The 10896-nt window shown below is 43.5% G+C and overlaps 1 protein-coding gene across 4 annotated transcripts; it reads right to left on the bottom strand.

The window, feature by feature from the left end:
- Positions 1 to 1221: 1221 nt before the first annotated feature.
- On the bottom strand, positions 1222 to 4799 carry sp7 (Sp7 transcription factor). 4 transcript variants are annotated; one of them, XM_037252398.1, is made up of 2 exons: positions 4652 to 4799; positions 1222 to 4182 (listed from the first exon to the last, which is right to left on the bottom strand). In XM_037252398.1, exon 2 carries the CDS (start codon positions 4151 to 4153, stop codon positions 2864 to 2866), a length of 1290 nt encoding a protein of 429 aa, XP_037108293.1. In that variant the 5' UTR covers positions 4154 to 4182; positions 4652 to 4799; the 3' UTR covers positions 1222 to 2863. The 4 variants fall into 4 exon arrangements, with proteins under 4 accessions (XP_037108293.1, XP_037108289.1, XP_037108291.1 ...); XM_037252394.1 differs by having other exon boundaries at positions 1222 to 4186; positions 4652 to 4793; XM_037252396.1 differs by having other exon boundaries at positions 1222 to 4186; positions 4667 to 4789.
- Between the last annotated feature and the right edge of the window lie 6097 nt (positions 4800 to 10896).

Raw genomic sequence — 10896 nt, 5'->3', positions numbered from 1 at the left:
GTTAGAATGTACTATTACCACGTAAATTCAAATGTATTAGTCAGTCAAAAAATTATCCACATTGGCAGTTCCAAGTTTCTGTACAAATACAAACACATAGAGAAAAAGGTTTTGTGAAAATAGACAAAAAAAACTAGCTTGTGCATAAAAATATGTGATAACGCAGCACAAGAGAACAAGCTCAGCTATCACCAAACTTACTGTTTTTAATTTATTTTGTCTTACTGTAATTACGACTTTTCTACTTCGCTAGCATAGGTTAGTGACACAGCCCTTAGGTTCAAATTTGGTTTATGTCGTTGCCATAGGAATGAAACAAATCATAAACTAAGAACCCCCTTGTAGATTTAATGTCGAATGTCACGCAACACAAGGAGTGTCGAGATTCAAACTCAGAAGCTCTCAAACATGAAGCAAACATGATAACCACTAGTCACTGTGCTGCCCAAAGAAAACCCGAACTCCCATAAAGCTCAAATTGTAACTTTAACCTTACATATAAACTTTAAATAGGGTAACTCAGAATTGCATCCTGAAGACCATTAAGGTTATTTCCTTCAAATCAGTCCAGGCCAACGAAACTGTATGCAACGTAATGTAATGCGATTAATTTATTAATTTGCGTTCCATAAGAATACACGTAAATAGAGAGTTAAATAAATGTTTAGATTGGCAAAATGTTCCACTCAGAAATGTAGTTTGAATCCACATCTCTATTTTGGACTCGCATTGAGTCTCTCCTGGGCTTATCTCTATTAAAACGCCCAGCTCCACCCACCTCAAGCATTTTTACTATCATGACAGGAAAGTGGACCTGCGGTGACGGTAGCTTCGTGGTATCAAATTATAGTTTTTTTTTTTTTGTTTTTTGTTTTTCCGACAACCTGCAACACATTACCCTGACTTCACTTGTATCTCCACATCACGTCTGTCATCCTGCTTTACAGCAATTGTCCCTTTTGTTGGAGCGCCTGAACAATGCAAGCACTTACCCTCAGTCCTAATCCTCCCCACCTTGTGTTTTTCTTTTTTTCATGACTGACTGATAATTACGCCTCTTAATCTTAAGAGAGGTGCAATTGTTGTTAACTACAGTGCAGGTCCTTGTGTGGTACGAATGGCTCACCTGTGTGCTTTGTTTGTCTTACAAATGACAATGAAAGCTGTTGAAGTGGAAACAAGACAGGAAGTGAAATCATTTGTAAGGATGCAGTCTGCAAATTGTTTTGAAATATCTTTACTTTTTTTTTAAAGCACCACAATTGTCACAGAGCAGGACTCTTACATGTACACCATACTTGCCCTTCACTATGTACAGTATTTTCTTATTTCACATCAGCCAAAAAGCAAACACTGAAACAGTGCTCACTGTGCATTTTTTTTTTTTTTTGACAGAAGCACATGGCTTCATTAGGAAGGTTACAGTTTCAATGAAAAACAACATGGAAAATATAATAAACACATTGAAAAACATCTATATATTGTTGAAAATATATAGTATGTAGCCCTTAATTCATCATTTGTGTGGAAGACTTCACACTCAAAAGAATACATACAGAGAAATAGTCATTGTCAAGATCTTTAAATAAATCTTAAACTTCCTTGTTATAGCTAATAAATAGTCTTAAATTAAGGCATTAAATTTTATATTTGTCTGGCTTCCATTCATCTTGCAAGCCTCGCTGCCGTGACATTTCCCTGCAAGCTGCAATACAACCGGCAATGTTTATAATTTAAGACATAAATTAGATTATTCATGAAAATAGGAATTTAAAATACACACACCAGGAAGCACGATAAAAGACTTTTGACATGACAACACAGTTTTGTTTTTTTTTGGCAACGAGAAGCGTCAAGTCCCGCTGCGTGTTGATTGTTTCAAGAGCGACGACTGAAGTATCAAAGTACAGCTGCGAATCAGATATGTGCGGAAGGCTCCGTCAAAAGCCCGCCCGCCATCTTAACCAAAACGTCTCGCTCTCAAACGACTCGTCTTGTGGCTTCGGAGCTACTTTTCCCTCTGCCTGTGCAGATTCAATTTCCCCAGTGGTTGCGCTCATTTGAAAGGCAAAAAAAAAAAATATGCATGCTGGGTTTAGAAACGTGGACGTACGTGCGAGCCTTCGTTGTTTTCCTTTTTGGTTGCTGAAAATATTTGCTTGCAAGACTTGCTCGTATTTACATGGAGATGCTTGCTTACGGTCCAGGCAAGAGGAAATGAAATGATTGCCAAGGCCGAAATGCTATCAAAAGCACTGACCTACATTTCCAACTTATATTCCTCACTGCTTACATGTATGTGGATGTTCGATTTTTTTATCCAATCAGAATTTGCCATCGTTACCATGTCAGTCCAATCTACCCAAGGCATCAGAATCAGTAGTGCTGGCCCATGTAACTTAACTCAGTATGTTGGCAATGAGTGTGTTTCTTTAACGAAATCAGACAGGCCCGCAATGAGCATCAGCATTTTTCCATTCTCTGACTTGTCACAGCTAACTTTGACAAGCAAAACATCTGAGCACATTGTTGTATTTAATGATAAGCGTCTCCGGTGAGTATGATGTATTTTATTTAAATAATTGTTTTTGACATGTTATTAATGTTGATTCAGAACTGCTCCAAATGACAAACACAAGGCCAATAGGGCAAAGTGGTGACCCGTTATCTTGCATTTCTCAATAGTATTGATCAGTTCTATAACTGCTACATAATAGTGGTGGGATAAGTCGGGTAAATTCCCACGGAAAACCCAAGTACCAGATGCACGGCCCGCCACTGCGCAGTCATTTATTGCATTGATGTCTTGGGCATGTTTGGGACAAAAGGAAAGAAACAAAAAGATCTGGGTTAAGTTGAGGCTTCAGATCTCCAAAAGTCCACCGCTGTTCTCCACTCCGGCGGGCACCCCCGTCTTTTCGTCTCCATTGGCGATTGGCTCGCCGTTGCTGGCGTTGATCTCCGCTGTCTCCTCGACCCGGTGGTCCAAGTCCCCCTCGGCGCCCGCGGTTTTCCCCTGCAACGCCGAGTCGGCGTGGGTCTTCTGGTGCTTGGAGAGGTGATCGCTACGTGTGAAGCGCTTGTTACACAGCAAGCAGGTGAATTTCTTCTCCCGCGTATGGGTGCGCACGTGGCGCTCCAGTTCGTCCGAACGGGTGAAGCGCTTGCCGCAGAACAGCCAGTTGCACACAAAGGGCCTTTCGCCGGTGTGCCAACGCAGGTGGGCCTTGAGGTGGGACGCCTTGCCGTACACTTTCCCGCAGCCGGGGATGTGGCAGCTGTGCACCGGCTTCTTCCTTAGGGATGCGGCCGAGGCTCCCAGTCGCTCCAGCTCCTGGCAGTTGGGGCAGTCGCACGAGGACCTTGTGGGTGTCGAGCTTCCCCCGTAGCCCCCTGATCCCCTCGCTGGCTTTAAGCCCATGGGACTCTCCATTAGCCCAGCACTTTGCACCGGCTTGGGCTTGTACATGTCCTGGGGCAGCATGTGCTGGGACGGCTGGAGGAGATGCGAGGACGAACCCAGTCCCACAGAAGGGTAGGGAGCCGGGTTCAAGGTGGTAAAATCGGTGCTGTAACTAGGCAGCTGGGGGCTCAGGGAAGCCTGCGGCGCCACAGGCTGCAGAGAGGCCTGGAGACCTCCGTCCGACTGAGGCTGGGTCGCAGACAGCCAGTTGGAGTTGGGATGGACGTCCCACCAAGAGGACGTGGCGTTGGCCGGAGCGGCCGTAATACCGGGATGGATACCGGCTTTGTACCACGAGCCGTAAGGGTGCGTCATGTCCAACGAGGTGTAGACGCTGGTGAGGCAGTCTGCCGTGGCGTGGGTTTTGGACACTAACAGGGACGGGTCCTGGGAGACGGACGTTTGGAAGGAGTGAGAGAAAGGGTTGTACTCTGTGGCGTAGCCTCCGGTCGTAGGAGGGGGGCTTCCGGTCGGGGTGAGCAGTCCGCCGCCCCCGGCTGTAGTGAAGGAACCGCTGTAAGAGTCCGCCAGGCCGCTGCCATCGGCGGCGCGCCCGTTCTTGGCCGTCTGAAGGTCGGAGGTCATGTTGTAGGGCTTCTTTAGTGGACTAGTGCCGCCGTTCTTACCGGGTGTCGCAGAGTCCCTCACTGGGCTGGTGCTGCCAAACTTGTTGCAGGTAGCAGTTAACATAGCCAGAGGACTGGAGCCATAGCGCCCGTCTTCCTGGGGAGGAGGAACAACATGAGACTGTGTGTCTGACTCGTGGGGCTTCTGTCAGTGTCAACACTAATACAAAACTCATGTCCTGACGCCACTGCTGGCTCTTCCTGTGCTTGCAAAGTGCTCAAGGCTATGGCAGGCAGCACGTGTTTATGCTTGTGGAGGTCAAGCACTGCACCTTTAGATTTTTTTGGTTGCTGTTTTTTATTGTCTCAAAACCTCCTGCTAAATGTAACAATGTGTAGTTTTGCATTCATCATACTGGAATATTTGGGCTAATCACTTAAATCGAGGATATTTTGTTTTTAGTAGTACTTTTTCTCATTGTTTTCAATTCTGTCTTGTATCATGCAGTTTCTCCTCATTGCAATAAATATCATTCTGATGTAGTTGAGAGAAATAACAGGAACGTGCAACCACTTAAAATATCAACTTTGAAAGGGGACAAAAAAAGTTTTCCATACTTACAATGAGATTCCCTACCTCCAGAATCGATGCGGCCATCCCTGAGAAACAAAATCCTAGAGGAAGCTGGAGGTGCAGCGGGAGAGGCGCAGCTCAGAGTCCCGGGACAGTTTGGAAGAAGTTGAGCAGCAACGCGTGGATGTGTTTTGAGTCTCCGGGAGCCCGGCCCCCCTAATTACAGGCTTGGGGCTCGCCTGGAAGAGGCAGAGCTGGGGTTGGGGGAATGAAGGGAAATAGATGCCGATTGGTAGATGAGAGCGCACAATCCCGCCTTCCCAAACACAGACGCATGAATGGGTTGTTCATCAATCACCTTGTGGACATTCATTTCGATTGATAGTCTATCTAGTATTAGCTAGCACAGTTTTTCCATTAAGATGAATGACTGAGTCTCATGTTTGGAGACGGGAGTAGAATATAAGTTAAAGGTGGAAAAATCACAAAAGATCCTCATGGCTCATACACCATAGTTGATCTTAAAAAAAAAAAACACTCCACAGTTTTATTTTGTGGTTTGTAATCTAGATTTTATTATTCTGGTTTCAAGCATCAGTTTCCAATGCAATGGAAGTTTTGACATGTCAGCTCACGTCGAGTGAGCAGCACAGACAGGAGAGGAAAAACAAGATCAAGTCGTTGAAATAAGGAGGAGATTATCACATCACATAAAGCCCATTTATAAAAAGAAAGTTGGGGGGTGACTGATGAAAAGAGGGAACAAATGACGAATGAACGGTTGTAAAACTGCATGTGTAACTCATGGAAATTTCTTTCTGGCATTGTTCATCAAGAATAGATTGCTCATGTCCCCAGGCAGACTGTGTGCTACTTTAATGCTACTTTAATGCGTTTTGACGATTGGTGTCGCACCACAAAAATTTGGTTGATTTTTAATGTATCGACTAGCAATTTTGAACAATAATAGGACAAAATGACTTGTCCATTCAAAACATCATGGACAAGGACATAAAAAGGTAAAGTTAGTTTTGAGTGAGTTGAATGAGTCCTGGTCAGTATGAGGTCATTTCGCTGTCATGGTTTCCACAAATGGGACATTTTGACTGAAAATCATACTCATGTGTCATATTATTGCAAAGATACACAACTCTTTCTTATATATTTGTTAACTAAGAATTGAATTTGAAATCAGAATTATGTGTGGGGACACACACAATTGTTCAAGTATACAACTAATCATTTTACCTTTAGAGATTTGGTGGGGGAAATATTTTTGTGGGGCTTTTGGTTCAGATTTTCGTGCGTGTTTCTATCTTACGTTAAAGCTCATGTTGTTCATTCAAAGTCTTTGAAACAAGGACATGCATACAAGTGAATTGTTGTTTTCCCAGCTGAGAAGCTATGTTTGTTTGTCTTATTTCATTTGTTGGTCAAAAAAAAAAAAAAAACTCTCCCAAAAAGAAAAAAAACTCTCCACTTTGAGTCAGAAAGACATATTCTCATCTCCTTCTTGTGGGCGTCTCATTTTTTCGTGAAGGCGAGCACAGAAGATTAAAATTGTTGTCAAAAATAAACATATAATTTCTGTCCTTATTTTCTCCTCAATTACAGGGCACGGTCGGAGCTGGGCTTGTCGTCGGGGAGAGTCTGGCCCTCACAAGAACACAGCGGCTATATTTGGGAGTCTGCTCTCCGGCTAACCTCCGTCGCTTTTATTTTCCCATTCCAAGAAGGGCTGCAAGTGAAAGAACAAAGGCAAGTGCTGTCTGTCCATCCATCCATCTACACCAGGGGTGTCCAAACCTTTTCCACTGTGGCCCAAATCTAGAAAAATTGAAGGAAGGTCAGGATAGGGGACACTTCACCCTGTGTTTGTCAAACATCAAATTTTCCGTTCCACCGTATATTTTAATTGTAATATTTCAAAATGTGCCAGACCAGTTAAAAATATTTAGCAGGTGGCCCCTAGTCTACGCCTTCGATGTGTTATAAAAGCTTATCAAATCTTCCGAAGCAGTCTTGAGGGATTTCCGTCCCCTCTCATTTGGCATGAGGCCCATGACAGGTTCTAGCTATTAACAAAGCCTCTCCTTTCCTTAACGCCTCGTTAATGTTTACCGTTTTACATACAAGTAAAAATGACAGGGCAGGTAAGGCTAAAACTGCGAACGTCCGCTTTGCCCCGGCTTTACAAGAGTTACCATGCTCCGAATCTTTGGTGTGTTCCTCGTTTATAGCTGCCCATCAAAACGAGGGCAAGCCAAAGGTGTAATTAGAGAAATGCGTAAAGCTCTTAACAGTCCTTTCAAAAGGCTTTCCCTTACTCCACTTCCAAGTTGCAGCTTTATTTTTATTCTTTTTTTTATTTTCCAAGAGAGACGTGATTTTGTGTTGACAACGAGCTTTCCCTTCAGTCGTGGTCCTAGCTTGAATGGTGTCCAGTGCAAACATCAACGCTAAAAAGCTAATAGGCTGAATGAGGCTAAATGCTAAATAAGAGATTATTTTGATTTACATGATGATGCCAATTAAAAATAAATATCACAGCATTTTTTGCCTTTCCGCATACTCTGAAATTCATCCAAAATGTCACTGTTTCCCTCTTAGAAACTGGCCTCTTTAGTTTTATTTTTAGACATCCATCCCTCCATTTTCTATAGCACTTGTTAAGGTCATGGCTAAATTGGGGCTCATCTTAGTTGAGAAGAAGCGAGATACAAACAATTACTCACACCCAAGCTAAAAATATGATTAGCTTTATCTTCTTCCTGACAATTTGTGTAAGTTGTCCCACTGCATTATTTTATGATCTGGGACTGTAGGCGTATCAACTTCCTTAGCAAGGTCATCGAGCGGCCTTCTTTTCAGAAATAGTTACACAGAGGTTTGGCACATTGGTTTAGCTCCATCGCATCTTTGTTTCTAACCCGCTTCTCTGAGAGCTTAATTGGCGTCCGCTCTCCTCATTTGTCTCGTATGCTTTTGTATCACGTGCCACCAAAGTGCGTAGTGACTCATCCATGGAATATCTCCAATGCTTTGTCAGACCTCAGAAAATTAACAATGTTCATAATACTTCAACAGCAGGCGGGGGGGCGGAACCAAAATGATTAGAAGTGTTTGACTTTGCTGCTTGATGGAAATGTGGTGAGAGGGAATCAGGGTCAGGGATAGACTTGCCTTGCAGCATGACTCTGTGCTATTTTTCCAGGCCGTGTGGTCAAAGATTGAGAGCGCCTGTCAACGGAAAATGAGAGCGAGTGAGAGAAATGTGTGTGTGTGTATTTTCACATGATGGGGGCTATATAGACGGACAGACAGAGGGAGGGGGGTTCCATTTGTAGTTCCATCCATGCTGGAGATTGTGGCTTCGAATCTGAGTCACCTTTCCCTCGTTTTTGGCTTTCAAACATGCGAAGTGACGACGTGCTTTATGATGAAAGAAAAAAAAAAACACCTGGTCAGTCTTCCACGCTTCGGGGCAAAAATGGCGGTTTTGAGTAATGTGACCGCCAATAGTGTAACCGGTGGACAGAACATACTCAGTGGGGAGACATGGCGGCAAGCACGTAACGCCTCAGCGTCTGCAGATTTTTCCGAATGGCACAATGCAAATGGGGAGACGACGTGCATTAAGAAGCAGACTGAAATCCCCTTTGTGTGTTTCCAATGGTATCAAATCTCACTCCTCCAGACTAAGGACAGGCATTGGACTCAAGCCATGTCCACACGAACATGAGTATTTTCTTTACGTATTAGCTTTTTTACTTTTTTGCCTTTGGACCAGCGCAAGGATTTCTTAAAACTGCAATATATGCGTTGACAGTCATTTTTAGCACGGCCAAGGGGCCACATCAGACCCACCCCCATTTATATTTCCCAATTATGACAATACATGGGCTACCATAGTTGAATTTTTTTTTTAAACTACTTCAAGTTGTCCAGTCTGCATAAAAGATACAAGCAAATCTTCTGGCTAATGCATGACATACTTCTACAAGATTCTAGAATGGAGTCCAGTTTGCAGCCTTCTCACGGCACACAAGTTGCCATTGTGGCCTGTAATCTGTCTGTCTGTCACAAAAACCCGCGGCCACTTAAATGACGCCCAGCAGGTGTCAATTGCTCAGGGTGGCCATCTCTTCATTTGGACTGTTCCCGGGTGGGAATGTTTGGACTACATTTCTGGCTACTTAAATGAATAAAGTGACTTATGTTTTATACCATCCACAAGACATTTACCTTGTGTAATATTTTTACACAGCAGAAATATTATACCCCAGCAATTGTCTAAACAATCGAACTGTAACGCCCATGTTTAAGTAAAAGAAAACAAATCTAAAAATGGAAAACCCGAACCTTACAGCAGCAGCGGCTCGGTGCCATACGTCTTCCCAATGTACACAGCGGCCAACTATAACATAATAAACTGAAAAAGCATTTTCTTGAGAAATACAGGTTGAGTGCGTCAATTTATCAAAGCGGCTTAAACGTACTGCAGACCCGGTGAGGCGCTAACTCGACCAGCGTGTGGAACCTCACGCCGTTTGCCTTACCGTCCCCCATCCCAGACTTGATACTGTTTTACACAATATGATAACACTGCACATACGTTTGAAAAGTCTCTCTCGTGGCTTGGAGAGCCATAAATATCCAAATGATTGTTCCTTTAGACAGTAAACTTGGTGGGCTGCACAGACACACAAGAAAAGCACCACATGAGTAGTCAGTGTAGCTCGTGAAGCTGAGTGCGGCGGGGTCTTGTGGGCGACAATAATTTATCTGTGAGTTAAGCGAGGGAGAGACACGTGTATGTTTCCTTGTCTTGATATGTGTCATGTTAGAATCGCATTTCCATCCAAGTGCGCGGCATTTTTCATTCATTTTTGTACTGCATTGCTATGAATACAATAGAAGAGAGAAATTATGTTTTTTACAGCGTTACCACACACAATAATGACGAAACCAAAATCAAATGGCTAAATGATGTGGAAATTTCCAACATCAGCAAATGAGTCATGTTATTTGTGTTTTTTTTACACAATTGCAGCTCTGCTTACCTTTTGACTTTGGCGGGCACTCGTTTGGTGTGATTGCCAAACAGGAATAAAGGCGTAAAAATGGCAACTTTTACCGTGTGTGTGTGGGGGGGGGGTGTGCACCTTCCGCTCTTGCCTAACAGCTTCTTATATATTTAGTCAGTGCCCCCAGACCCTGACAGCAGCTGCTGCTGAGGTTTGGGTGGGAGCTCATTACTCCGCGGTGGAGCTCAGCCAGAAGTTGGGGAGGCTTTCTTTTTTTGGGCTGCTTTATTTCATATGGGTAAATCTTAACGCTATACGTGCCATGATCTGTTCCATGTGTGGAGCGTGTGCCACCGCCAGTCATCTTTACCCCCCAACCCTGCCTACACCCAACTTAAGTCAAATTGACTTCCGTTTTTTTTTTTTTTTTTAATCTTTGGATGTACCAAAATATCCCACATGGTGGAAAGGCCTCATTTTTCTTTCTTTCTTTCTTTCTTTCTTTCTTTCTTTCTTTCTTTCTTTCTTTCTTTCTTTCTTTCTTTCTTTCTTTCTTTCTTTCTTTCTTTCTTTCTTTCTTTCCAATGCAAAATGTAAACTCAGAAGCACCGTATGATGATATTGACTCCGTTTTTTTTTAATGGTTTTTGATAGTCAGAGTCCTTTTAAGACTCAAGCAAATAGTTTGAAATTGTGAAAAATGTCAGAAAATGTCTCCTTTAACTCCTCCTGTCTGCACTGCCAATATTTCAAACCTCTTCAACTTTGTGGTCCACGGCTCTCAAGACAAAAAAGTGCCCGTGCCTCAAGCGCCTTTTCCGTTAATCGAAGATCTTTCGGAGCTTCACACTCGATGCCTCCTCGCACCCGCAATCGTGTGGTTTGGGGAGATCGGGGATCTGTCGTTTATTTATCAGAGACATATTGAGCTGGCGGCTCGAGGGGGGATCTTCAAGCGCGTCAAATCTCCTCGTCTGAAGGAGTCGGGTGACCGAGAGTATCGGATGTCCCCCGTCTTTTATTGAGTGATTGGGTGCAACCCAAGTGAAGTGTGCTTGATTTGTATTTCCTTTTGAGGAGAGGGGACTGATGTGTGGGCACTTCCTGGTCAAGATGAGAAAAGGGGATCAAGATGAACAAAAATTGGAGAGGCTGTCAAGTTCAAGAAGCTCAGATTGGGAAGGAGAAAAAAAAAAAGACAAGGCGGGTGGAGTAGAAGCACAGTCGTGAAATAGAAAAGGTCTTATAAGCAAGGTAAAATAAGCA

The sequence above is a fragment of the Syngnathus acus genome, chromosome 5, assembly GCF_901709675.1.
Source record: "Syngnathus acus chromosome 5, fSynAcu1.2, whole genome shotgun sequence".
Taxonomy (NCBI): domain Eukaryota; kingdom Metazoa; phylum Chordata; class Actinopteri; order Syngnathiformes; family Syngnathidae; genus Syngnathus; species Syngnathus acus.
This window is presented reverse-complemented; position numbering and strand designations above follow the sequence as displayed.

Excerpts from the sequence above, each read along its gene's own strand:
- sp7 (XM_037252394.1), bottom strand. The coding sequence starts at position 4,687 with ATGGCCGCATCGATTCTGGAGGTAGGGAATCTCATT. Across the intron at positions 4,187-4,651 it reads TGGAGGTAGGGAATCTCATT|GAAGACGGGCGCTATGGCTC; the intron begins GTAAGTATGGAA and ends CCTCCTCCCCAG.